This window comes from Drosophila sulfurigaster, chromosome 2R (assembly GCF_023558435.1).
Source record: "Drosophila sulfurigaster albostrigata strain 15112-1811.04 chromosome 2R, ASM2355843v2, whole genome shotgun sequence".
NCBI classification, from domain to species: domain Eukaryota; kingdom Metazoa; phylum Arthropoda; class Insecta; order Diptera; family Drosophilidae; genus Drosophila; species Drosophila sulfurigaster.
In genome coordinates this window covers 31,592,533-31,619,398 of record NC_084882.1, presented here as the reverse complement: position 1 = coordinate 31,619,398, position 26,866 = coordinate 31,592,533, and the positions used below count along the sequence as shown (strand labels likewise).

Here is a 26,866-nt window from a genome sequence, read left to right as displayed (position 1 = left end):
AAGGGGCAATAACTACATAGATACAATGTTTCTTGGACATTTGAAGTGCTAAATAAAAAAAGAACAGACAACTTCTCGCTGTGATATGCTGAGTAGTCGGCTTTGATTTGCACCTGGCAAAAGCCATTAAAATTTACCTCAAAACAAATTTGTGCAAGGTTTGCGAATGGCTTGGCAAGCGGCCAAGGGGAGGGACGCCCATGCCATCAACCCATTGCTCAAAGCATTTCCCTTTTTTTTGTGTGCCCCGCCAGAAATGACAACATTTTCTTCTTTTTGTGCTGTGTTGTTGTTTTTGTCGACTGTCGGGCTGTCGCCTGTCGCTTGTCTGTTGTCGAAAGTTGCCGTCATAGTTACACAGTTAAAGTTTTTCCAAAAAACTTTGCAAAAAAAGGAAAAATAAAGTGAAATGTTGGAGAAAAAAGAACAGCTGGTATTTTCCATATTTCTCACATTAGCTATTAATAGCATATAAACAATTTGCATTTTGCATGAGCACGAACAAAATACAGAAGCACAAAAAATTACAATTCAAGTTAACTTAAAGTAAAGTAAATTCAAGCCCCAAGTGTGATGACTGAATAATTAACACACAACCGACCTGTTGGCAGCTGTTGTTGCTGTTTTATTCAACAGCGCCCCAAACACTCAGCTTCATCCTTAACTTTTCACAATTAAGCCCTCAGCATTGCGGTTGATGAAACTCAAGTACGGACGGATATCCAAGAAACTGGAGACAATTCTTTCCTTTTTCGCCACTTCCTTCGAGTCCATCAACAGTCCAACCAAGTAGAAATTCTGTGGTACATCCGATTGCACTTGAATGCCGACCAAAGGCGCTCCTTGGTAATAGGTTTTCATGCGATCCTGATAGCCACAAATGGTTGTGCTGCTGGTAATCAGCGAATTGTGCGTCTTCTGGCAATACGGACGACTGATGGTATTCACCCAGGTCTTATGCTTGAACATATCCTTAATGGGCAGCCCAGCAACCACAAACATTTCTCCGACCAAAGTCTCATTGGTCAAACTCAGCGGTGGCATACAAATGGGCATCACATTGTGCGAAAATTTGGCATCACGTTGCAATCGCAGCACAGCCAAACTGTTCTTCAATGTTAGCGGATCGTACTCGGGATGTATGGCAATCTCGCTGAGCTGTATATCCTGGGCGGGCAGCACACAATAGCCATCCTTGTCGCAGACCACTTCGTGCGCATTCGAACTCTTGTTCCACACACCCAACTGCACCGAATAGGCATCCGCCTGGCCATCGTACTGCACAAAACAGTGGGCAGGAGCGAGCACATTGCGCTTCGAGATGAGCACACCCAGGCAGCCATCATTGGGCAGCTTCTCCTCGTGTCCTGGCGGTTAAAAACACTCAATTAGCTTTGCAGTTAGTTATTCACAGAGAGAGAAAGGAACGTTCTCAGAACAAAAATAAAAACTTGCAACAAGTAACAAACATTTCAAAATTGAACACAAAAATTATACCCGTAAGTACGTTGAAATACTTAAATCAATAGAAAACGTTTTGAATCAAAACCAATAAGTTTCAATATTCAACCAAAATATGTTTAAATTAATTAACTAAGAGTTACAGTCTAGAATTTCGATTGTTTTATATATGTAGATTCTTATAAGTTGACTTGACGTTGCTTTTAATAGTTCTGTGCTGTTTTTTAAATAACATTATTTAGTTTATATTTTAGAGATCTTAAATTATTCTTAAAAGTCTTAAAGCAAACCAAACAATTTTAATATTTTATCAACATATATTTTTTCGACAAAATTGGGTTGAATTATGCTTGATTTCTACTGTTTTTTTTTAAATTGTCACTATTTAGTTTATGGTATATAGAAATTCATAGCTATTGAACCAAGTTCACTAACTGAAAAATATGCGACCGGTTCAAAATTTTAAACAGTGAAAATTGTTGTGTGACTTTAGAAATATTTTTCCCAAGACTTTGTTATCAAACAATTAATTTACAAATTGTAGAATTTGTATTCTTGATTTTAGAACGTAATTTTTCTCTCTGTGCACAGTTATGAGCAGCACTTACCATTCTCGTAAGTGATGCGCGCTAGCCATTGATGCTCGGTGGGCACCGCAAAGTCAGTTTGTCTCAGCAGCTGCTCCTCGTTTAGGCTGCCACATTCGGCATCCTGTAAACTGGCCGCATTCACATCCACAACGGAAGTGGCCAGCAGCAAAAAACAGCAGCATCGGTAGCATAGAAAACAAGCCGTGTAATAGTTGCATTTGAAAGCCCGTCTGAAAGTCAACTAAACTAGAAAAACATTCAACGACATTGGCGCAAGTTAAACGCGGCGTGTGATTATTTTTTGCGAGGGCAGTGCAAAAAGTTGTTTGAGGTTGAGTTTTCAATGTAAGCAGCATTTCTCTTGCACTTTGTAATAGCTAAGGTGTATAAGATTGATAAAAAAGTGCACAGCTTTATCTTTTAAATATAAAATTTCTCAGAAATATTCTATTAAGGTTTTTTTTCAAACTCAAACTATAGTTTAGACAACTCTCGGTAAATGTTAATGAATAGATTTTATTTATTGATAAGAATAGCTTAGGTTTTGATAAATTGTAAATATTATTATCTAATAGATGTTATGATATAATTAATCGCATCTCAAACAAGTTCCATAGTTGGTGGCAAACTTTTCAAGCGACTCGGCGCATCTCAGAACTGCATTCAGCGGAATTAGCAACTTATGACTAAAACATTAATAACAGAAAAACTCGTTTTCAATGCGGAATTGTGGGCATATAAAATCACGATTGAGCCGATTGACGACTTGTAATCAGAGACTTTAGTAAAATCAATGGATAAATGGGAAAAATAAGTAATATGATTATACAGAAAACAGCATTATATAAGTCTGTGGCGTATATTCCCTGTTCAGCGGGAATTCTCAATCAACCAGCTGCGCCAGGGTCGCACATCTTGGAAGCCAAAGACTGTTGTGGAGCCCTGGACGACCACCTCGGAGAGAAGTCCAGCCAAATAGTAGCTACGCGGCACACCGTTCACCACATTCATGCCCATCATAGCGGCGCCTTCATAGAACTTTGTCCGCTTCGTCGGATAACCACAAAATTGGTTTTCTGGCCGTGGACTCGATGCTTTGCTCAGTTCCGTGCAGTATTCCCTCGATAGCGTGTAAGCTGTGCCTTTACCCTTGCTGTAATGACTGTGCTCAAAGCCAGTGAAATGAAAATTGTGTCCAATCATGGACTTGAGCTCCACATTCGGCTGCAAGCACAGCGGTTGCTTGTAAGCTGTGTACTTTATGCGATCCGTTAGCTTAAGCAGAGCCAAATCATTGTCGCCCGTATCCTTGTCGGCTTGTGGCAGCACCTTGATCGCTGAGACACTATGCTGCACGGGGCCCGGCACACAGAAGCCCTTCACATTGCAAATGTATTCCTCCCCCACCGTGTGGGTCTCATTCCAGATCCCCAGACGCACTGCCGCCAATTCGGGGCGATCATTGAAGCGTCGCACGCATTTTGCTGTTGTCAGCACGTGAGTCTCACTCACGATTACGACGCTGCAACGTGTGTTTTCGAACAAATGGCCTACAAAGCGAGCAATCATTATATCTATCTTTTCCTTAAAGAGTTACAAACTTACCCTTAAGTTGATACAAGATGCCCATCCAGGGATTTTCGGCTGGCTCTGTTGACTCTTCATCTTTCTGAAAGAGCAAACGCTCCTCGAGATTGCCACACTTGAATTCCTGCCCAGCAGCAACTGCAAAATAACGTTTCAAAAATAGTTTTTCCTTCTCCACTTTTTATGCATTCAATTTACCACTGAGCAAAGCTCCAATGAACACCACAACAACAACAACAACAACAAGTTTTCCCATTGCCGCAGCGTTAACTTTCCGCATCTATTTGTGGTCTGTCTCGTTGCTCACAGCAAACTATTTACTGCAAGGTAGCTAGCTGGTTGTAATCAAGCACCTAACAAGCGTGCTAATTATTCATTGAAAGCGAGAGATTCAGTAAAGCGAGAGAATCTCGCTGCAGTTTCGCATAGTTGGCAACGCTGCGCATACGTAATGCGCCTTTAAGCACGCTAAAGATTTCACTCGAGTTTCAATTAATATTAAAGTGCTGGGTGTGGGGCGAATTTTGGAATTACATTTTTGAAATAGAAAAGTATAAAATTCATTATAAATATTTAAAATTTCATTTTGATGGGATTGAATAATAAACGAAATATTTATTGCGTTATTTATGCTTTGCTGTAGTTTTATGCTGACATTTTTGCGAATATTTTGATTTATGTATTCATCGTGTTAAGTTTGATGGGGTGAAATAGTTTATTTTGGAGTCAAAATTTATGTATTTTTTATACATTTTTATACTTAGTTACTTAATCTGTCATCTGTCAGCGCATTAATGAGCAAGATATGTTTATGATGTCATTATTTTTTCATATATTTTTATACTCAACCCGTTTTTTTTTGTATAATTTGTATACGCATAGTTTGAGAGGATAAAGTAGTTTATTTATGTTGTAATATTTGATTTATAAATTATGGTTTTTCTAAAACAATAAAAATCACACGTTATTTTTACATTATTTGGACTAAATTTTAATAAATGTGTGCATGCGGCATTATAAACATCTCAAAATATGCTTATTGAGCATTTAATATAAATGATTACATTTAATGCGCCAATGTGTTGTTCCCACTGCTCTGCTCGCCAACATTATTGCGGGGCAAGTTTACTGCGTCGGCGGAACTTGATGATTAGAACTTCAATGACCCAAGGAAAAGCACAAAGCGCCATAAATACGTTTAATATGTGAAATACCAAAATGTAATCCTGAGTGCGATCGCGTATGTAACCAACTATTGGGCCTATAAGAAACATTCCATTGCCATGAGTGAACATCATTTAAGATAGTGTGAGCATTTAATACATATTTATGAAAACTACTTTAATACAAAAATTATTATTATGTTTCGCATCTATATTATATGCTTGAAACTCAACAATAGATATGTTAGACATACCTGGATTCTTGACCACCGTCAATCCATTCTTGAAAATGGTTATTCCATTCTTATCAAATTTGATTGACATTCCAGCCTCCTGTAGGCGCTTCACCGACATCAGGTTTCCGGCAGCCTGCTCGGAAAACAGCACATCCTCCAGCGTTATTTCGTGGTCATTACGCAAGCGCACAATGCCACGCTTAGAAGCGTAAATATATATATATGTCGCCTTGCTTGGCGACAGCGATCTTAAGCGGCGGAACCAATTCCACGCTATCGATGTACAGCGACTCATCATTTATCAGATGGTCGCTTGCACCGGAATCAAGTATAGATCCACATTTATCTACCGGAAGGTTTTCTTGCGCTTTTACCATAAATGCAATGCCTTGTGATGTTGCGGTTTTAGCTTGTTTATCATCATTTTTATTTTCTTTATTTCTTTCATTTTGAATTGAGTTTTATAGTGGTAGCAATCCTTTTTAATGTGTCCCTCTTTGTCACAGTGGTGACATCTAACCACCGTTACCAGTTGTACAAGTATGGGTATACACACGCGGAACTCAACTTATTTTAATTTCACAAGAAATCTCAATTTCATAAGAAATGGCAATTTCACAAGAATTCGCAATTTCACAAGAAGTCGCAATTTCACAAGAATTATAAATTTTCAAGAAACTAAAATAGGACTTTTTTTTATATATAAATATATTTGATTTTGATTTTATATAATATTTGATTTATAATTCCAATAATTACACAAAAGAATTTATGTTTTATGTTTCTATGTTTTATTATACCGCAACACCAGCACCACACAAGTTGTCTCCTTGACGATCTCACAATAAAAGGGAAGAGAGTGAAAAGATCAGTGTGACCAAAGGCTACGTTTTCATTAACGCCTTTAAAAGTATATATACTAGATGGTATTTCTGTATGGGAATATGGGTATTCCAACAATTTATATGTCAATATATTAATAATAATTTATTTATTATACACAAGTTTTGTCTAAATTCTAATTTATGAATTTATTCGTTTATATATTCAAAATATATTGATTGTGTTGTGTTGTTAATATTAAACGGTTTAAGTTGAAGTACTTCAAGTGTTAGTCTATGAGTTAATTTGAAATTCTATCGTTTTAAAATATTTTTTATATATTTCTATCCTTTAACAATGTTTCATAGTAACAAAAACTAGGGCAAACAATTCTTTATTTCATATTTTGAAAAGTGTTTAAATGAATTTAATATTTTCGGAAAGGTCACGCAGCTGAAATTATTTATTTATTATATTTGAAATAACTTTTTCAACCATAAAGTTAACAAACTCATGCTTTTATTACACACTTCTTATGCAGCCCCATCATAAGTCACACTTTAAAGCTCTTTTTGATAGCTACTTTAATGCGTAACGTGGCAATTCAAGGTTGTGAAAATCAATATAATTATATAATCGAATATTAGCAATGACATCAAAATTGCCACGCAGCCTGTGCGAAAATCCAGCCTATTAAACTGATGGGGAATGGAATGGGGAAGTATGGAAGAACTCTCGTCTGATTACCGATCATTATAAAGCTATTAAAACGCATCGATGTGTTGGGCAAATGGTCGGAGGGGGCGTCGGCAAGTTATGTATTTGCGTAGGCGCTCTTAATATTTAATGTTTCAATTAGAATGTCATTATCGGAGACAAGCTGAATGCCCAATGGGACAACGGCTCAAAAGACAATTCGAAGGACGCAGGCACAATTTGGCTGGCCTTGCAAGTGGAGGGGCGAAGGAAATAGAAAGGGAAAGGAAGAGGAAGAGGGAAAGGCCATAGGTCATGGAAGTGTGGGAGTGTGGGAGTGGGGGCATATTTAATGCTGCACTAAAAGTTGAACAAATTGCCCCACTTGCTGTATGTGTGTGGCAGCAACAACTGACTGTTTATTGTCCACTCAGACGGCGTTGACTTTGGCTCAACTTGACCTGCTGCTGCTGCTGTTGCTGCTGCTGCACATACATTCATAATATACGGCCCCATTGTTATGTGTGGCCAGCTGTGTGTGGAATCAATGTTATCCTTCTCCAGTCCGACTACGAATGCGAGTGCGAGTTGAGCATTTAGCAATGAAACAAGGCTGCCTTGAGTTCAGTTGAGTTGAGTTGGGTCCGAGTTAGGCGTATGCAAATTAGTAAGTTTTGTGGTCTGCGTGATTTGGGTGTGTGAAATTCGCCCTTTGCTTGTTACTCGTACAAGCCATTTGGAGCCGTCGCCTGCAAGTTGGCCATCACAAGGGAATTGAGTCTTGAGCTTTGCGTGTGCCTCTGGCTGCCTTCTGCCTCTAATCGCGCTCAGCACGTGAGCTTCGCGTTCCACGTTGAGACGTATCTGACAATTAAACCCTTGCTCTATATCGAAGGATATCCCTAATTCTGGTGTTAATTTCTTATGCTTAATTACCAAACTGAACTTTTACTCCTTTAGCCAACAACAACAACACAAGACTTCGGTGGACACTATGAACGTCATCAGCAGCAGCAACATCTTGAGGCAATAATGACAATAGCATGACGCGCGACGGCGAAATTCCAGCCATCTTCAATCCGAAACGCGTGCGCACTCCATCTGTGGTGGTCACCGGCGACTCCTCCTCGAATGGTCCCTACAACAACAACAACACAAGCGGCGGAGGTGGCGGTGGAGGCCCAACAACTGTAGTTGGCAATAATGGCACCACAGGCGGGGGAGGAGCGGGTGGTGGAGGCGGTGGCGGTGGCATCGCCAGCAGCAGCAGCGTTGGCGGCATCGGTTGTGGCTTTAGCAATGTGCTCACCTCAAGCAACCCGCAAATAACCCACCAAGATTCAATATCATCCAGCCAACAGGATCCCAATGAAGTGATTACCATCCAAGCGGACACACCAACTGGCACACATGGTTCCCAACACAACTTTGGCATCGGTGGAGTTGTCGGTGGCGTTGGCGGTGGTGATTCGAGCGATACACAGACTGCCACCCACCTGGCCATCGATCATCCGCCCAATGGGCAGACTGTCGAGGATGGCGAGGTGCGGTTCCGCAAGCTCAAGGCCTGCCAGGAGAGCTGCTGCTCCGAGTTGGCCAAAAAAGGTGAGTAAACACAATTTATAGAGTTCTCAAATTTATGGGCATTTTGACAGAAAAGTTTATCTCGACAAACAAATAAACTAGATTAATTTAAAAGGTTTAGTGAAATGAGTCAACACAAATTATAAATTAGCATTGTAAAATCAAGTTTTCCATTCGATAATGAAATGGTAAAATACTTTCATTTTATTACAATTCTTATTCTGTTGAAGTTCATTATTAAATTCTTGAAAAACTAAACTACTAAAAAGAGTTTGCAAGAAAGAAAAGGAAAGAAGAAATTAGGTGAAGACAGGAAAATGGAAAATAAGCTGAAATTCTGCAATTGGTATTAAAAAGAGTTTCATTTAATAAACTAAAAAAGTTACTAAAATTCTCTGGATTAAACAAAAAGAATCTGAAAATGTAAGCTGTAATGTAAATAGTATTTTTCAATTCAAATTTTTTGTTTGAATTTAGTAAATAGTAAATGTAACTTAGATTGTTTGGATTGCACTTAAATATAATACTTACTAGGTTACTAAGATAATTGGGATTCTTTAAAAAGTAATGATTAATTCTATAACTTTTAAATCTCTCCTCTATATAGTACATGTACGTATGTGCTCATAAATCTATATTCTTTTCTTCCTTATGCACAGATGTACTTCGGCGTCTGCGTCACCATTTTGGTAACTGCCTCGTGGGTGGGCGCCACACACTGCATCAAGTACATGTATCTGTATCGTGCACCCTACGACGATGAGCTGGACGATGATCTGGACACATCGTCGAGTCGCGCTGAACTGAGCACCGAACTGGAGGACATACTGGCCATAAGCGATTCATCGCTGCATCATGTCGAAGACGCCACCGAGATGTTCAACATACCACCGCGACAGCCCGTCTACTTTAGTGCTCCGTTCTTTGCCGCCTGGTTCTTTACCAACTTCTCACTGCTCTTCTTTCCCATCTATATACTGGGCCTGATATCTGCCCGCAAGTGCGATAAGCTCAGCGAGATTCTGGCCGATGTGCTGCGGGGATTTCGCGAGCGTGGTTTTACCATAGGTGAGTTAAATTAACTGAAATTGGAGAAGAAATTGTTGGGAAAGAAGGGTATATTCATTTAGTGGAAAGAGTAGAAATTGGCAAGAAGATATATAAACTCAATCAGAATGTATTTTAATTGTTAAGCTACAGCAATAACGAAGTCAAATCTATCTTGTCATACTCGTATCTCTCTATTTTTATCTCAAAGACCACAAAAGTAACAGCTCTTAAATTTTAGGCCAACACATTTTACTTTTTCACATAGACTAAACTGATTTTAGAAGTATGCCAGACTTTTTTAAAATTCAAATTTTTAATTTTGTTCTCCAAACAATAAAAATGTCAATTTAAATAATTTGCCGCAAATTTGATAACTATGGTAAACTAATTCAAAAGATGAATACTTTTTGAGTTATAAATATTTAGATATGTATTTTTCATATCTTAAAAGGAAATTTTAGAGTACAAGCTGTGTATGTAAATGTATCATGGTAAAATTATTCATAAGATGAATACTTTTATAGTTATACTCATATTTACATAGAATTTATATCTTAAATTCATTTTACAGTACATTTTTTGCATTGTTTTTTAAAGCAATGACAAAAGTACAATTCAAAGTACATTTTCTTACAATAGCAAACTTATATATGATAAATACTTTTTCATTCATTATTTATTTATTTAAATGAAATTCTACTGTACGAATTGTGTCCTTCAGTCGTACTTTTATATTTGGTACACATTTGCAAAGTGCATCTCACTATCGAGCACACTTTAGTATAAGCTTACTTCCTCCCCATTTTTTTGTTAAGTGGGTCAATATGTTGCAATTGTTTTGTTTGCTACTTTCGTTGCAGGTCGCTTCCTCAATCGCTGCCTATCCTTTTGCATCCTGTGGCTGGTGACTACGTATCTGTATACACTGTCGCTGCACGTACTCTTTGCCACAGATGCATTGGCGTTGTTTGCCACAAATGTTGCCTGCGTCTATCTGCTCTCCTGGGTCATACTGCATGAGCAATTCGTCGGAGTGCGGGTGAGTGTCAAGAACATCAGCTGATGTTTCCACTTCTTTAAAATGTATATACAAATACACATATAGATTGTGGCTGTTATCCTGTGCGACACGGGCATCGCACTGTTGGCCTATATGGATGGCATTACGGAGAGTCGCACATTGGGCGGCGTTGTTCTGGCCACGTTAGCTGCTGCCGGCTATGCCGTGTTTAGGGTAAGTTTCGTGTCGTGTCTTGGCTATATGTTACTACTACTATACAAGTATATGCTCATGTCGTGCTGTTGCCTGTTTTGCTATTTAGGTTATGTTCCGCAAGGTGATGGGCGATCCGCCGGTGGGCCAAATCGCGTTCACATTCACCGCACTCGGTCTGCTCAATGCTCTGCTGCTGTGGCCCGTTGTGCTGGCCCTTTACCTCACCGGAGCCGAGAACCTGTCGTCGGAAAGCATACCATGGAACATTTTATTAGCAGCAAGCGTGCTGCTTCTGGGTACGATTTTATAACTTTATACATTATATACTGTATATGTACAATAACAACTGCAGTCGACAGTCGGCATTTTCAATTCAGAAGAAAACTTTTCGCTATTCCCCTTACCATACGTCTTTAGTTTTTATCGTTATAATTAATTTTCATTGCAGTTTTCCACGTACTAATGCAGTTCAGCGCCGCCGTTACCTACAACATGTTTGTGACATTGGGTTTGATAACCGCTGTGCCCGTTTCTGGCGGTACGTATACGACAAGTAGTCCAAAAACCTCTCCAAAGGGATTTTTGGATGCCGTGACTCGAACATTAGATTGCATGCGAGTTTGTTGCCATAAAAAATATTAACTCAAATTATTTGGTTCATACTCGTATGTTGATCTGTATTTGAGAGTTCAAAGATCTCGCTTTAATTTATCGTAATTTCGCTTTTCATTTCATCTAGCACTCGACGTCATCCTGTACAGTGCGACATTTGCGGGCATGAAACTCGCCGGGGTTATTCTGATTGCCATTGGTTTTTTCCTCGTCATGTTCCCCGAAAACTGGCCCGATTATATAACACGTCTGCTACGGTAAGTACTTTCCACTTGACTTTTTTTTCTCATTACTCTTTTTGTGTTCGTTTTCAGTTGTTTTTTGGTTTTCATTACAAATAATAAATGCTCAAAATAAAAATGTTATATATACAATACTACAATATTATTATGTATTATGCTAATTTTTCTTAGTGAGTACAACTTGTGCGTGTTTTTCAATCATTTTTACGATATTTTTCGATATTATCATTTATGTTTTTTCTTTACGTTATTGCAACTCTATTTTCCAAATACTTCGTGTTTTATTTGTAACGTATTTACAATTAAAAAAAAAAAAGAAATTTACTAACTTAACATGAATCTAAATGAAAAAAAAACGCTAAAAAAAAACCAAACTGAATATTGCTAATATATTTGTATTAACATGCCATAAAAATATGTATTTAATTCTATATAAACAAACATCTTGCAGAAAGAGCGTTCGTGCCATACTCCGTTACCAATGTTGTTGTGAATTAGCCGAAATTCGCTATGCTCATTCGGTAGGCCAAAACCAAAAAAAAAAAAAACTCCCAACAAAATACCAAAAACAATAATTGCAAATAAATTTAGTACCAAATATTATCTATAGCATAATTTGAAAACACATTAACGTTGGCATCATAAGATAGTAAATTACCAGAGATTCTTTTTTTTGTGAACCTGACAGATTTTTTACTGACTGAATACAAAGCTCTCAATATCTACACACACACACATATATCTGTACATTATAGTTAACAAAAATACACAACTGTGATAAAAAACAACAAACCCAACTAACAAACACCCTGGCTTCCAAAAACTTTTGCGCTCACCCCTCTGAAAACAAAGATATACTCTATATATATATAAAACCAACATATACTCAAAACCTATCTATAAACTTTAGTTACACTCTTGCCTTGTTACACGACACCAACTATAACAAAACATATATATTTGTATTACATTACCTACTTCAGGCTGTTGTTGTGCAGTTTGCCAAATGAAACCCCAAAAAAAAAAAAACAAAAACCAAAAAAATTTGTTGTTACTTTTCTTAATGTGTTTTTTGACGCTATCGTTTGATTGTTGTTGACACTTTGCATACAAAAACATAAAAAGTACATCATTGCGTTGCAAAGGAGCTCTTCTTATTTTGTGTAAAATATCTTTGTATATGGATGTTGTTGCCAAATATTGATTGACCATGCTCTCAGGCTCTATATAAATGTAGTTATTACACACCCCACACAAAAAAATACACAATACAACTGAACTGCGTAGCTTGACTTTCGCTGGTGTTGCGAATATTTTACTATTTACCACATATAATACCCACCATATTGTATAATCGACCTGTAAAGACCCCCCCAAATAACCTCTCAACCTATCGATTACAGCACAGATGCTGTTCCCAGGCTCGTTACTTGTTTATTTGTTTATTTTGTTTTTTGGCTGCTTGTTGTGCGATCTGTTGATAGTACACGCCGCTTATTGTAATTCTTTTTATATAACAAACAACAATTCAACTGTGTATAGTTATCTTGAGTTTCTCTTTCATTTCTTTTCTAATCTGATTACATTGTCCACCCATCCATGGATTGAGATTGACCAAATGCTGTAAATACATGATTACAATTACGATTAAACTAACGTTTATTTTCAGTTTTATAATGCTCATTTTGATACCTTTTACTGTCTGCACTTTTTAAGCAGGGCGCAACAATTACAATTGAATAAAAATTACAACTTTACAATATAGAAGATATATCCAGATCGTTATCGTTATCGTATCGTCGCGTAGCATGAACGACTCAGAGTCCCCACTAAAAAAAATATTGTTTTAGTTGTAAGGTTATTTGTAATTTTGAAGATACATTTGTACCTTGTTACCTCTATCTCTCTCTCTCTCTGTGAAAAGCAATTAAGAATGCGACCTACTACTACATATATATAAACTTATATATATATATATTATATAGTGTATGTGTACTTACGTGTATGGTATGGTTACGGGAGCACAGCAAAAAAAAAACAAAAGAAAAACCAAAAAAAAAAACAAAACAAAAAAGTAAAATAATTAAATACTCGTAATCGTATAAACCCCCCTTAATATATAAATAAAATACAAATAATGAATTCGTATAAAGTGTTATATTATTGGCATGTTTTCGTTACAATCTTATTTGTTTTCCAATTTCCAATTGGCCACTCATTTTCCTTTTCTCGAAACTTCGACAAACTTTCTTTCTTTCAGTTTCTCTATATGATTTAACCAACTATCTTATATCCTGTGTATTCTTCTGTCTAACTGTCTCTTGAACGTCTTCTACAATCAACTTTTAACTAATCTAACTATAACTATAACTATACTCTACTCTATTGCTATATACTATACTCATTTCTTAAATAAAAAATGGTGTCGACATTTCTCAATTGTATTTGCAGAAGCATCATAATGCTGGGTCACAATGCGAGGTGAGTTTCGTGAGTTCTTGGCAAACAAAACGAAAAGAAAAAATCCGTTTTTAATTTAAGCATAAACTAAAAAAGCCAAACAAGAGACAAGTTTTCTGTTATTACATATACTTACTATTAAAAATATATAGGTAAACCAAAACTCAAAACTTTAACAAGATACCAAACAAAATATCAAAATAATTTTATTCTATACAAAATAACATCATTTGATTGAAGTTTAATCTTTCGGGTTTGTTTTTGTAATGGGCATTCTAACCACATATGATACGTATCCAAAATATCTAGACGCGATAACCTCTTTAACATACACAAGTATGATATGATAAGTATTCTTAAAAATATTTAATAATCAATTGCTTTAAATAGGGATTCAAGTTGAACTTTCATTTCTTTTTATTCCTTATTATTCTTACGTTATTTTATTGCATCGTTTCTCAGTTATTGCAGAATACTAAGTAAAATATCGAAATTTCAATCATTTGATTTTCAACTTATGCTATTCAATTAAGATACTCTATAACTAGATAGTTTGCGTAGTTTATTTTTGCGTCCATCTTAAGTAACTCGTAGCGTAGGTAACACGTAGTTTTTCTTTACGATCGAGTAAGGTAAGTTCTCAAACTTCTTCCGGGGTCCTTCCGGGAATCCCTTTGAACAGTGCTCCAGTGACCAAAGCACGCAAATATTCTCTCAGTCACCGCACCAAAAAAAAAAAAAAAAAAACGAAAACTATTTAAAAAGTGTGACAAAAACACAGCAATCAAAATGCAAATTGTTGCAGAACTTTTTATTCGTATTTTTCATATGCTCACCACAAAAGAAATTTCATTTGAATATGTTTTGTTTTAAGCAAATAATTTCACGATAACGAAAATTATTAGTAATAGCAGCTCTCTTGTAGTACTAAAAAAACAAATACTATTCTGATTTGTATATAGAAAACACCGCTAATCTGTACTATTGCTTCTTTTCTTCTTGTTTTTCTTCTTCACCACTCTACCACCGATCTGTCGACTGTCTCCCCCCTCTTGAAACTCTCTCTCTCTTTCTCTCTCTCTCTCTCTCTGTTTCTCTCTCTCTCTGTAACTACACGAACACTCAAAAATATTCACAACATGTATGAACCTGGCTAAAAAATCAACAACAAACTGAACACACGTCAAATTGTACAAAAAATACAACATTTAAATCGCATTTGCAAAATTCACCAACGAACACAATTTGTAAAATGATCAATAAAATAAAAAATTAATATGATATCCACACCAAGTAGCGGTAGGCCAGCGCTTTGTAAACGAGATGCTGCAGTCACAGGACCGTCCACGAGATATGCGCAACGGCACATCACGCGTTCGTTCTCGCACCACATAAGCTAAAAGTTGGACAAATCACAGAAATTCTGTACAGACAACAACAGCAACAAATACATGAATATGAATATATAAATATATTTTGTAAATGATTTTCCCCTCCACATACAAGAAAAAAAAAGACACCCCACAAAAGAAATAATGAGAGTCCTTTTGCGGGTAAGTACCCAAAAAAAAAACCAAAGCTTTTTTGTACCTCTAATTTGATGCGTATCCCAGGTATAGTTCCTAGTTAACACACAGATACACCCACACACATACATTCCATTTCTAGATCAGCTGGAGTGACGTAACATATAGTATCAGTAATATTAACCAAAAAATTCTAGTCTATAGTTATTGCTCGGAAACGTTTTACGTTGTTTAATGTTATCCTCATTTGTTTTGTGCTTTTACAAATCCTCTTCAAATTATATGTTCTTTTCTCTTTCTCTCTCTCTCCTTCTCTTTCTCTTTGTCTATTTCTCTCTCGTTCTCTTTGTGTTGTATTTTTTTATTCACAGATCGCAGCATATTTATGCGTCCCATTATAAACATAAACGAAAATATTATGCTGTCAATACGAACTCATATGTTGTTTGAGCCAAACGCATGATATTCTAATAATAATAATAATAATAATATAATACCCGATCCTCTCTCTACATATTAATACTACAGTACTATTGATAATATAACAAACAAAAACAACAACATTTTTTGTAGCGAGAGGCGTGTGTGGCTTTAGGCGAATTTTTGTTAAGCCCCACGGCCCACAACATGATAATGATTTTTTATATAAATGTCGTATAACTACTGTTGAACAATAACAATTTTATACCAACCAAAAAAAAAAAAAAGTATATGAAAAACAAACAAAATACTTAGTAAAAAGTACAATAATATTTCAAAATTGAGATACGAACGAATAAAAAACGGTGAGCGCTTTTTACTTACAAATTTGTTTGTCCCTAATCTTAGTTTTAATCAACTTCTCGTAGCTGCCCTTGTACTATATCCTCTATCTAACTATCTCTATATCTCTATATAAACTCTTTTATATCCTAATTTGTTCAATATTTGCATAGTATTGTAAATAGTTGCACTTTGCTTCGATTGTTTGTTTCTTTTTTAAGTATTCGTAGTATCTTAGCCTACTGGAATCTCTATGTGGCACAGCTTCCGCTTAAATCCACAAATTCTCCTAAATATCTAATCACAAACACTAACACACACGCAGACAGAAACACACACGATTAACAACACAACAATAGATTTTGTAAATATTAAAAAAAAATATATATATTAAATATATGTGACAAACTTAAGAAACATCAGTAAAAAATCAGTAAAAAAAAAACTTTTAGCTAACAATTTTAGACGCCTAACAATCTTAGTGTCAACTACTAGTTAGACCACGTAAATGCAGTGCAGAAAAATAAGGGAATGATAGTAATACTATCCACATTACTATCCACATTACTATCGGTAAAACATTTCATTAAAATTCATCAAAATTATTTTCTAAACACTTTTAAGATAGTATAACTGTTTTGTTCTCTTGCTTCGCACTGCACTTACGTTCAATCAAATATTTAAAGCTAACTTCAATGGAACAAAAATTAAAACAATTCCGTAATACTTGTGTACATATTATAGAGCATTAGAATTGAACACAAAATGCCTAGAAAATCGAGACAATTCAATGCTGTAGATAAAACTTTCAAAGTGCCAATCGCTAACATATGAAATTTTCTCTCAAAACCCAAATCGATTCGTTTCGATTCGACAATATCTAGATGGGGTCGCGGCCCTCGGAGCGGTACTTCAACAGGTCAGCATCCCACCATTATCGACTATCGGACGGGATACATAAGGTCCCATCTTCGTTCACCCTCTGGCCGTGTGAGATGACTGATCTATCGCCAACTACAACTGGGTTTCTGCATGGCGGCAACACCAACGCCAACGCACACCACCAACATCCGCCACACCACCACAGCCAACACCATTTGCAGCAACTATTCCAACAACGTCACCACAGCCACCATCAAAGTCAGCAGCATCAGCAACAGAATTTGCAACGCCAGCACTCGCACACATCCCTCACCATGATCCATCGACAGAGCAGCAGCCACAGCGTCCATGGCCATGGAAGTCGGCGGGGTAGCGGCGGCATTCGTGCCCCGCCCTCGGGCACTGGGCGACTCTTCTCCTACTTTGGCAACGAGCATGAGCACGAACACGAGCGCAAAAAGTCCGAGACATCGTTCTTCAATTTGGGATTCAGACGCAAATCCACCGTGGTTTATTATGCGCCCACAGAATAGAATGATAATCAAAAAAGAAAAAGAAAGAAGCTAGGCAATCGTTAATGTTTATCGTTATCGTTAATCGCGTGTATCGAGTGAGGATCGTGCATATCAAATTTACCTGCATTTGCAAATACAATCAGGCACCTTAGCAGTTACTAAAACACTGACAAAATTAATGGTTGCGGTGTACTTACTTACTATATCATTATCGGAAGTAGGTAATTTAATTGTCAATGTTGTTAGTTGTGAAGAAAAGAAAACAAAAACCACACATACAGTTCGAATTTTTGCTCAAATATTAAATAATTAACACACATATTATATTACGCTACAATTATCAAAATATACAGATAAAGCTACACAGATTCAGAGACATAGCTCATGATCTACACACACACACACAAGATATGTTTAAAATTTCAAAATGTCACCATGTGGAAACCCAAGCACATTGTAACCCAGAACCAGAAGCAATGATACTCGTAGAGTCTTGATCAAATTGAGCTCAAATGAAATGCCCCTGAATGTTGTTAACTAAGATTAGTAAACTCTTTACTGATATACGAAATAATTTAGTTCAAAATTCAAAATCTCGAAATGGAAAATTGAATGAAATATCGAAGCCAATTGTTTTTAGCAATTATATACATTAAACTTAAAATTAACGAAATCTACAAGAAAAAAACAATAATAATACAAAAGAAATATTTTAAAAGTAAACCTTACACTGCGGCACATCTTTATAAGTCTAGAGAAATTCGAAAAAAAAAAGAAATGAGACATCGTTACAACAAAATTAAGATAGGCATCACCTAAATTTTAGATACACCTAGAAAATATGACCCGTTTAGTTGTAAGCTCATTTGTAGCTACTAGAGGCCACATGAAGTTCCAACAAAAAAATTAAAAATAAAAAAAAATAAGGGCAGATGAAATAGTTAATTGTTTTCAAAGTTTGGCTTGTGTTAAATGTTAAATGTGTTTTTCGTTTTATTGTGAGAGACAAACAAAAACCAAAATGTGAATGACGAATATTGAATGTAATTTTTTTTAGCTAAATGTTGTGTATTTATTGTTGAGCGATCTGATCCTTGTTGTATTATTATTATTATAAACAATGTGAAAGTCACTGAAAATATTGTACGATTGAATCCAGGCGTAAATTAAAAAAAAAACAAAACAAAAAAGAAGAGCTCACAAGGTATTCAATGACTGACTGATTCGTTTCAAGCATTCATTGCAACTGGTATTTGAATCATACAATTTGTCAGCTGCCTACTTTGTAACTTGTATTAAATTATTGTGTAGCCACATCCAATAAATTGATTTGTGATAGTTTTTAATGATGACGTTTGATAACCAACTCCATAGATCTACCCCCGCTCAGAGGAGCCAAGTGGTATTTATTATGTATTTAGAACAAGCAAAAAGAAAAAAGACACAAACAAAAAACCAACAAATAAATGAACACTAAAAAAAAACAAAAAAAAAATATATATATATAAAATGAAATAACTTGTTTTTTTTTTGTACTTACGATCTTAATCGATGTCTAGTTGGCGGGGCGACAAATGTCAACTGTCAGCGTTCTAAATCTTTATTGTGGGGCAACGTATGAACGTCAGTACAAAAACATCTCTCATTAAAATTGAACCCTTCCAAAATTTGTTAAAATTCTAAAAGGATCAAAAATAAATCAACGTTTGAATTAACGATTTATTCTTCTTTATATTTCGCGGATAGCTCGGACCGATCGCAACTAAATCGTATCAGTTCAGCCGTGCAAAACAACTAACCGCGATCTAAGAACAACGTGGCGCCCGACGACAAACACCGGGCGGCAGATATATATATAAAATATTTGGTTATCAAAGTTCGTGTGTTTTGTTTGTCCATTGTTTCCCCAAAAAAAAAAGTAAAAATAAATCAGAACCAAACTCATAAATTACCTGGACGAACTTTTTTTGCAAAATTAATTGCGAAACCAATATGAATAAGTTTGGTAAGTGATACTCAATTATTTTTCTAAGTGTCATTTTATTGGTACAAATCGTATATTGCTTATGAATTGCAAATTACAAAAAAGATTCTTCTGTGTTGTTGTTTTTAAACGAGATTCGATCTTAAGACTACACAATTATTAGACTATAAGTTGGTTACATATTTTAAAAAAATCGAATGTATTCGCTTCTGTCAAGGCACTTAAAAAGTATAGTATAAAAAATACATAATACAAAAGAGACAGTGATTATATTTGTATATTGGACGGACTTACGTTTTGAAGTCTTTTGTTTATATTTAATTTCCTCTTTTCGCTAAGGCACTTAAAAACACTTAAAAATTTCGTTTAGCTGTCTTTTCGTTTTTTTGTACTGTCCTACAAACTGATATGATTACGTTGCCAAAATAATAAAAAAAAGAGTATAATAAAAAATATGGAATATGGAAATGCGAGAACCACTTGAACGTGTTCCCGCTGCGTCGGATTCTAAAGAGAGACAAACACGCAGCAGCAGAGTCTTCAGCCGGCAACGGCACAAATCGAAATGGAAATGGAGGAGTTGCCCAAAACGCAGCGGTCGTCACTGCCCACTGTTTTTGCCCTGATATGACTATGAAAAATGTGTGAAAATATTTTGTGTTTTTTTTTTTCGTTTGCCAAGTTGTGTCCAAGTCTCTACGCTACCTCTCTATGACCATATCATTTTTTAATGAATTAAAAAAAGAGCTGGCAATTTTTTGTTCCTGAATTGCCCTGGCAGGAGACCAAGAAGCCGAAAGGAAGACCACGACCAAGTGGCTGATAAAACTGGTTCCGTGCCGCGCATAGAAAAAGTTCTCAGGGTATATATAGATAATAAAAATTCAAGCGCATATGATAATCAAGCAAAAAAAAAAAATATATATGTACGCGCACACACAAAAAAATAGAGGAGAGCTGCATAAAAAATAAGAAAAACGGCGGCATATTTAATTCAGGCAAAAAAGCCAGCCAGAATGGACCATGGAACACGACGGACGAACCCCGCAAATGTCGACGACGATTTAATATAAGAAAAACACTAGGCAGGCGTTGCTTTTTTTGTGCCTGTTGCCCAGGCTAGGCAGGAAAGGTGTGTGTCCGTGTGTGTGTGTGCGGCACAAACAACCCCTCTGCTGTGGTGTGGATGGGGTGTAGGTACACAAGAAGACACAGCAGAAGCCTAACTGGGTTTTGATGTTAACAGGTTTGCGATCTCTCGACTCTCGGAGCACGCACACACAGCTGTGCGTCTTCACGGACATTAGCAAAGGGCCACAATCGAAAGCTACAAGAAGCGGCAGCAACAGAAGCAAAAGCAGAAGCGGCAGCGACAACGGCAAACGCTTCCGTAATCTGAGCACAGTAGGCGCGGCTGTTTGCGCTTTTCTGTAGCCTCTGCTGCTGCCGTTGCTGCTGCCGCTGCTTTTGGCTGCCGCTTTTGATAGAAATGACAAATAACCAGATTCATTGTAATAGATTATGTCTACAACTTAATCGCCTTGCAGATAAATGATGACAATGTTCAAAGGCGAGAGAGAGAATATGGAGAATACACAGAAGTAGAGTGGACAACTTGGTTGAGCGTTTTTTTTTCTTTTTGAATTTTTTTTTTTTGGCAACAGCGCGTTTTGTTTTGGGTGTCAATTTTGTGTCTTTCAGTTTGCTGTGTTGCTTTGTCAGAGATTTTTTTTCGGTTTTTTTTTTGCTTAAGTTATAGAGATTTTAGAATTGCGGACGGAATTGTTAAGATATTTGGCTTAAGAAGGGGTGGGATGCGCCTAACTAAAACGATAGAGCAATGTGATGGTCAGACCAAATAGTGAAATGACCAATCCCAATGCCGATTGCAAACCCGCTGCACCCGCCAAACGGCACTTGAACATATCGTAGCGAGTCTCCTTATCGACCACAATATTCTGATACTCAGCCTCCACCAACTGGCCATCGTAGTAGGTGATCAAATCCTCGAAGGGATATTCGTAGCCCTGCAGACACTCGCACTTGTAGCCACCAGTTTCATAGCCACGTCCCTGAATTGGCACACACTAAAAAACACACACAAAGGAAAACATTTCAGCAACTTCATTAAAAGACCAAACAATGTATTTCAGTTACTCACATATGAAGTCTTCTGATCACATTTGTGTGTGTTCTTGAAGGCATTCGGTTCATAATACCAGTCCGGGCACTGATTAATATCCAGCTGGAGCATGTCCATGGAGACGGCAACCACTCCTCTGTGAAGCAAACAACAAATTAGTCAATTTAATTGCCCCGTCCAACATTTGCATGACAATTGTCGAGAGAGAGAGAGGAGAGTCGAAAAGTCACAAGTCATAAGTTGGGCCAATGTCAACACTTGAAAATTAGACAATCAACAGTGCAAACAATTTCAAATGGGACTTAGGGGACTCGTCGTCTATCCCCTAAAAAAGGGGTGATCCTAAGGCCCGTGACAGCGGCACGCAACCAAGACAAGCGACTTGACTCGACTCAATCCAATCCGACCAGTTTTCGGACCGGCCCCTTTTTATATTCAACTTCTACTTACTTGAATTCCAGTTTCACTTTGAGGCTATCCCAGCCAAAGAAGGGAGCCGCATAGGTCACCAGCCATTTCTTCACATAGCCATCACAATCAAATTGCGGCTGTGTCCAGTAGCCATGCTTCATGTTTGCCGCACGATACGAGTTGGGATAATGTTCGTACTTTTGCTGGTATTCACCTGTCTCATTGTGTCGTATCTTGATTTTCAAGTAGAACGTTTCCAAATCATCAAAATTCGTATTCCAGCGTTGCTTCAAGAACTTGAAGTACTTCTTTTCCGTGTACAGCTCGTGTGTTTTGTTCAGACGCGCCAGATCCTCCACCTTAAATTTGCGTGTGTTCAGCTCCGTTTTGTAGGCATAGGGTGCAAAATAGGTGCGATTCGTAAACTTATTGCGCTCCCAAAGCGTCTGGGCCGACCACACCTTGCTGTCGCCCATTAGAATGGCCAGAGTTTCACCAATCATTTGATCCTCGGTCAGTGGTTTGTCCGCCACACGTTTGCCCGAATAGACTTCGTTGGGATCCGATATCTGGAAGATATTAAAAATTTGTTTTGAGAGCAGTTTTGTGATTTTCCCCCCGAGAGTATGGAGAGAGAGGGAGATTTAGAGAGAAGCAGTTGATGTGAACATTTGCCGCATTTAATGAAGAGACGACGACGACGACGACGCCGCCTTGTGGCGAACCCGTTTTTCGTGTCCTCAAACTAATGAATTTAGCATTTTGGTAATGGTTTGACACTGAATATTTAATTCATGCAACACTCGGCACACAGCGAAATATAGAAGCTGAAGCTGGAAACTGAAACTGGCATTGCAGGAAATTCGAGGAAGTTGAATTACGCGTGGAAAATTATAATTTACACTTGAGAAGTTTTCAAGAGGCGACGTCGAAGGCCTCTTAATAGGTGTCGGGTTTATCAATTATTGCTCTTCATTTAGCGTGAAGGCGATGGGAAATACAGCTTCACAGCCTTAGCATTAACCTTGTTTCCATCACTGCGAGCGTCTTACCTGCAAAAAGGCGCTGATAAAGTTGGCCAGACGCACAGCCATCTTGGCTTCGTTCTCAAACTGATCTTTGGCGCCAGAGCTGACATCGCCACGCAGTATCAAATCTTGAGGATGGAAACTAAAAAAAAGAAATAGAAATTACAGAAATTTATTATTTATTATAACCGACAGCACTTCTTGCTACTTACTTTTTTGCATGTGCGATAGTTGACGCCATGAATATACTTCAATGCCTGATCAATGTTCAAGTGCTGAGCGTGTAGCGCTTTCGAACCCGTTGTAAAGTTGCGATACGTTGGGTGCATGTTCAAATACTTTTGCCTAACGTGATATGGCGCACGTTCCCAAGTAATGGGCAGCTTTTGAATCCCTACAAAGAAATCAAGATTAAAACACATCTAAAGAAGCAGAGCAGCAATCTTTGCTTACATCCAATTTTGAGGCAATCGTAGTCATTGTAATATTGTTCAGCTGGTGCACGTTCCACAATCTCGCCTAGATAAGGACGTCGCACTGTGGGCGGCAGTCGAAAACCTGGCTTGCAACGACACTGATAGCCACCGCGCCTGAAGCCCCAGCCATTCAACGGCTCGCACTCTGTGGTCTCCTTCTTGCAACGCGCTGTGTCCGCAAAGTGATTGGGACCCTTGTTGCCTTCGCCCAACGGACACTGATTGATGTCAATACGCTCAAAGTCCATTTCCAGCACAGAGACAGCGGTGTATCTGAAAGAAAATGTAATATAAAGATTAAAAATATATATATGCAATATTTCTAAATTACTAGCCAGCTTAAAAATGGTTCGTGTCTACGCTAAGCGCCGATTGCATTACGTGCTATGAATTAAGTTCTCACTGGAAGCATTGTTCTCGAATGAATTTAGATAGAATGATAATGGAAATATCCAAATGATATATATTAAATGTAGTACCGACTCCCATACAGCTTGTGTCAGGACCAATAATTGAATTGAATTCTTAAAGAAAAATACGTGCTCCCTTGCAAGATATCTTTGTGCACTCACTTGGGATACTCGATGTGCCGGAACTGCGTGTGTCGGGGATAAATATCAGCGATGGGCACCACGGCAGCCACCAGCCACTTGTTGGAGCGTCCGCAATCAAAGTAAGGGCGTGTCAGTTTAATGGGACCCGGATTCTCCTCAGAGCCTGGCGGTCCGTGGAATGTGTACGTTTCATTTGTGTTATTCGCATAGCGGATCTCCACCTGATACGTGATCTTAGTATCGTGACGTCCGGCAACATTATCGGGCAACCAAGCGCGATACCATTCATTGATCTTGTACAAATCGTGTGTGTAATCCTTGGAAATGGTATCGGGATGATGAGCGCCCAAGTCCTGCACATCAAAAGTGTTCAGAGTGGAAATCTTCTGTAGATGGATGGGATCGTTGAAATCATCCTGACGGAAAGTGCGTGGACCAAAGCGTGGAAAGGTCTTGTTGAAGAAGCCACGATACGATGACGAATACGAACTGTTCGGCGAGAAGTAAATAGCCGAAGCATTGATGCTGGGATTGGCGGAAACATCAGCCACCGTGGACAGGAAGTAATACATCATGCCAGGATCATAAGTATCGTTGATGGCGGGACGAATGAAACGAGATTGCAGTATATAACTCCAGAAGAAGCTGCGACTCAGCGCCATGTTTTGCAGATGCAGCAGCGCTGTGCGATTTGGGAACACGGGATTCACATTCACCTCCTTGATGTCTGGTTTGTGGGACACTGCGTCCGTAGGCATAAACAAATCTCCATGATGCTGTATTGGACAATTGTCGGCGTTGACTTTGTCGAATTGGCGTTTGATCTCGTCAAAGGCGTCACGAGCCTGCCATTCGTGCTGCGCGAACACACCCACAATCAGAACAAGAACAAACAGCAAATAGCTGCGTCCCAAAATTGTCGACGGCAGAAACAAACCCATTTTTTGGTTGTTGGGGCTTTGTTTGATGTGTAGCTGCCTGCCTGAGCAGCTTAATGTGCAGCGCGGGGCGTCGCTGTATTAACTTAAACGCAAAAACACAAAACTAAACTAAAACAAACACCAAATTCCAGAGCACGCCCGCAGCTTCACAACGCAACGCGTTTGATTAGTAATACAAATTGATGCTTTGCACTTGTTGGAGGAACTACGCCCTCAAACAACAGTGTTGCAAGTGGTTGCAACCAGTAACGACGGTCACACTGCGCATATCGATAAATCGTTTACAAGCGCTGTTGCGGGTGGTTCGCTTCAGTGTTGCAAATTGCGGGCATAACGCGAACCAGTTCTTTGTTTAAAAAAGGAAATTTAAAAGGTGTATTATTTCTGATTTGTTTAAGTTGCCTAGTTAGGTAACAGTGCACCTTTCTTTGTTATCATTTCGTTATTATTTTAATAAAAAAAAAAAAAAAAAAGATGTATACAAATATTGAAAAAGAAGGCGAACATGAATTAAGCTTGTATGTAATATTCAAAATAATTTAAAAATTAATATATATTGAAAATACTGAATTAGAATAACGAACATTAGTAGTTAGATGTAATCAATGCATTATTGCTTGTCGTCCAAAATCGATTTTTAAAATATATCGCGGGAGCATCGATAGTTTTCACAATATTGCTCCTCCTTTAGTTAAAAATCAAAAGTGAATTTAAAAAGTGAATGTTTATTAAAAATGTAAATTTAAAAGCAGATAAAACTTACAATCTAAAAAAGACAAAAAGGGCTTATAAACTGCTAACAATTCTTGTTAAAAATTATAATTTAGTTGTGTTACAAGTGAAATTTTCATAGTAAGGTACCTGACGCTCCAATTCACCGTTACTTTGCCGCCATGTTGAAGAAATTGCAAATTTGCATTTGAAGTGTTTGCTCAAGCTTGCATTTTTATTATTAACAACTGTAAACCCCCAACCCGCCAACAAACGTGTATTCTAATTATGCACACATATAACGCAATCTGCAGTTGACAGTCAATTTATTATAGCACCGCCATGTGCCAACCAACAAAAAAAAAGAGTGCATCGCATATTTTTGGGCGACTGCCAATGCAATGAAGCCAATGGCCGCCCTATGGAATGGCATACAAAATCGAAGAAAAAATCTTGATAGATCGGCATTGATAGCCATAACATTTGCATTATTCACATAACCGCAACGAGGTCAGCACACAGATATTTGGGTAAGTTTCGAAGCGTTTCGAACCGCAACCATTTCCTGGCTCCCTCCGCTCTCTCTCCCTACTTCTGCCGCGTATCACTGTCAATCTGTTCTTGCTCCTCTTTTGGCCACAGTGTCGCCACCTGCGCTAAATGACACGAATTAGCGAGCGAACGAGACGACTTGCTCCCCTCACCATGCTTTTGCTCTCACTCTTGCTCCCCTTTCTCTTTGCCTTTAGCAGTGGCATCCTCTTTTTTTTACTCTGACCAGTTCGCTTGGGTTATTTATTACACCTGTCGTTTTGGTTTTTTCATTTCGTTTTCTTGTTTTGGTTGTTTTTGCCCAGTTGGATTACAACGCCAATTCTCTGCTGGCCAAAAAAAAAGAGAGTAGCAAAATTTGGTACAAACATAATTTTCAGTTTGTCGACTGACATTTCCGTGCCAATGTGTGTGTGGTAGGCACTGTTTATCCTTGTGCCGCGCCTCGTAATGCAGATAAATCTACGCGGCGGCGGCGGCAGTCGCATTGTTTTATTTTGCACGTGGGAATCGACAGTACTGTGAAACAACGGCAACTGCAACTGCCCCAAAAATGTTGCAGTTATTTTGTTGCGTTCATTCTCTGTTCTGTTTATATTTACTATCTCAGAATGTAGCAGGGTACTTTAATTTAGTGCCCAGTAAACTTTATTATGAATAAA

The 26,866-nt window shown here is 37.8% G+C and overlaps 6 protein-coding genes across 8 annotated transcripts in view; 2 read left to right on the top strand and 4 right to left on the bottom strand.

Annotated features, from left to right (window-relative positions):
* Positions 1 to 410: 410 nt before the first annotated feature.
* On the bottom strand, positions 411 to 2,666 carry LOC133836803 (phenoloxidase-activating factor 3). Its single transcript, XM_062267389.1, has 3 exons — positions 2,658 to 2,666; positions 2,070 to 2,292; positions 411 to 1,367 (listed from the first exon to the last, which is right to left on the bottom strand). The coding sequence occupies exons 1-3, from the start codon at positions 2,664 to 2,666 to the stop codon at positions 661 to 663; spliced, it is 939 nt and encodes a 312-aa protein (XP_062123373.1). The 3' UTR covers positions 411 to 660.
* LOC133838341 (uncharacterized) lies at positions 2,548 to 3,994 on the bottom strand. Its single transcript, XM_062269414.1, has 3 exons — positions 3,837 to 3,994; positions 3,657 to 3,776; positions 2,548 to 3,601 (listed from the first exon to the last, which is right to left on the bottom strand). Exons 1-3 carry the CDS (start codon positions 3,916 to 3,918, stop codon positions 2,922 to 2,924), a joined length of 882 nt encoding a protein of 293 aa, XP_062125398.1. The 5' UTR covers positions 3,919 to 3,994; the 3' UTR covers positions 2,548 to 2,921.
* A 208-nt stretch (positions 3,995 to 4,202) lies between these two features.
* LOC133838342 (uncharacterized) lies at positions 4,203 to 5,495 on the bottom strand. Its single transcript, XM_062269415.1, has 2 exons — positions 5,056 to 5,495; positions 4,203 to 4,899 (listed from the first exon to the last, which is right to left on the bottom strand). Exons 1-2 carry the CDS (start codon positions 5,333 to 5,335, stop codon positions 4,748 to 4,750), a joined length of 432 nt encoding a protein of 143 aa, XP_062125399.1. The 5' UTR covers positions 5,336 to 5,495; the 3' UTR covers positions 4,203 to 4,747.
* A 1,027-nt stretch (positions 5,496 to 6,522) lies between these two features.
* Positions 6,523 to 18,384, top strand: LOC133837178 (solute carrier family 35 member F3). 3 transcript variants are annotated; one of them, XM_062267855.1, is made up of 10 exons: positions 6,523 to 8,157; positions 8,797 to 9,207; positions 10,050 to 10,228; positions 10,295 to 10,423; positions 10,512 to 10,701; positions 10,854 to 10,943; positions 11,145 to 11,274; positions 11,711 to 11,780; positions 13,711 to 13,740; positions 16,892 to 18,384. In XM_062267855.1, the coding sequence occupies exons 1-10, from the start codon at positions 7,599 to 7,601 to the stop codon at positions 17,420 to 17,422; spliced, it is 2,319 nt and encodes a 772-aa protein (XP_062123839.1). In that variant the 5' UTR covers positions 6,523 to 7,598; the 3' UTR covers positions 17,423 to 18,384. The 3 variants fall into 3 exon arrangements, with proteins under 3 accessions (XP_062123839.1, XP_062123840.1, XP_062123838.1); XM_062267856.1 differs by lacking the exon at positions 13,711 to 13,740 and having other exon boundaries at positions 6,525 to 8,157; XM_062267854.1 differs by lacking the exons at positions 6,523 to 8,157; positions 11,711 to 11,780 and having other exon boundaries at positions 8,801 to 9,207; positions 16,892 to 17,134.
* A 674-nt stretch (positions 18,385 to 19,058) lies between these two features.
* The window catches only part of LOC133837177 (heterogeneous nuclear ribonucleoprotein Q), a 54,601-nt gene continuing 46,793 nt past the window's right edge, over positions 19,059 to 26,866 (top strand). Inside the window, 1 exon segment of the mRNA XM_062267853.1 lies at positions 19,059 to 19,409. Coding sequence (XP_062123837.1) covers positions 19,397 to 19,409 — 13 coding nt within the window. The 5' untranslated portion in view covers positions 19,059 to 19,396.
* On the bottom strand, positions 20,499 to 25,165 carry LOC133837180 (uncharacterized). The gene is made up of 7 exons (XM_062267857.1): positions 24,019 to 25,165; positions 23,424 to 23,719; positions 23,169 to 23,364; positions 22,995 to 23,112; positions 21,982 to 22,511; positions 21,550 to 21,667; positions 20,499 to 21,475 (listed from the first exon to the last, which is right to left on the bottom strand). The coding sequence occupies exons 1-7, from the start codon at positions 24,939 to 24,941 to the stop codon at positions 21,209 to 21,211; spliced, it is 2,448 nt and encodes an 815-aa protein (XP_062123841.1). The 5' UTR covers positions 24,942 to 25,165; the 3' UTR covers positions 20,499 to 21,208.

Coding starts and splice junctions, on each gene's coding strand:
- LOC133836803 (XM_062267389.1), bottom strand. Junction 1,368..2,069: donor GCGCATCACTTACGAGAATG/GTAAGTGCTGCT, acceptor TTTAACCGCCAG/GACACGAGGAGAAGCTGCCC.
- LOC133838341 (XM_062269414.1), bottom strand. CDS start 3,918: ATGCGGAAAGTTAACGCTGCGGCAATGGGAAAACTTGTTGTTGTTGTT. Junction 3,777..3,836: donor CATTGGAGCTTTGCTCAGTG/GTAAATTGAATG, acceptor GTTATTTTGCAG/TTGCTGCTGGGCAGGAATTC. Junction 3,602..3,656: donor CATCTTGTATCAACTTAAGG/GTAAGTTTGTAA, acceptor CTCGCTTTGTAG/GCCATTTGTTCGAAAACACA.
- LOC133838342 (XM_062269415.1), bottom strand. CDS start 5,335: ATGATGAGTCGCTGTACATCGATAGCGTGGAATTGGTTCCGCCGCTTA. Junction 4,900..5,055: donor GACGGTGGTCAAGAATCCAG/GTATGTCTAACA, acceptor TGTTTCTTATAG/GCCCAATAGTTGGTTACATA.
- LOC133837178 (XM_062267855.1), top strand. CDS start 7,599: ATGACGCGCGACGGCGAAATTCCAGCCATCTTCAATCCGAAACGCGTG. Junction 9,208..10,049: donor CGAGCGTGGTTTTACCATAG/GTGAGTTAAATT, acceptor CTTTCGTTGCAG/GTCGCTTCCTCAATCGCTGC. Junction 11,781..13,710: donor AAATTCGCTATGCTCATTCG/GTAGGCCAAAAC, acceptor TTGTATTTGCAG/AAGCATCATAATGCTGGGTC.
- LOC133837180 (XM_062267857.1), bottom strand. CDS start 24,941: ATGGGTTTGTTTCTGCCGTCGACAATTTTGGGACGCAGCTATTTGCTG. Junction 23,365..23,423: donor CGATTGCCTCAAAATTGGAT/GTAAGCAAAGAT, acceptor ATTTCTTTGTAG/GGATTCAAAAGCTGCCCATT. Junction 23,113..23,168: donor AAAAAAGTAAGTAGCAAGAA/GTGCTGTCGGTT, acceptor TCTTTTTTTTAG/TTTCCATCCTCAAGATTTGA.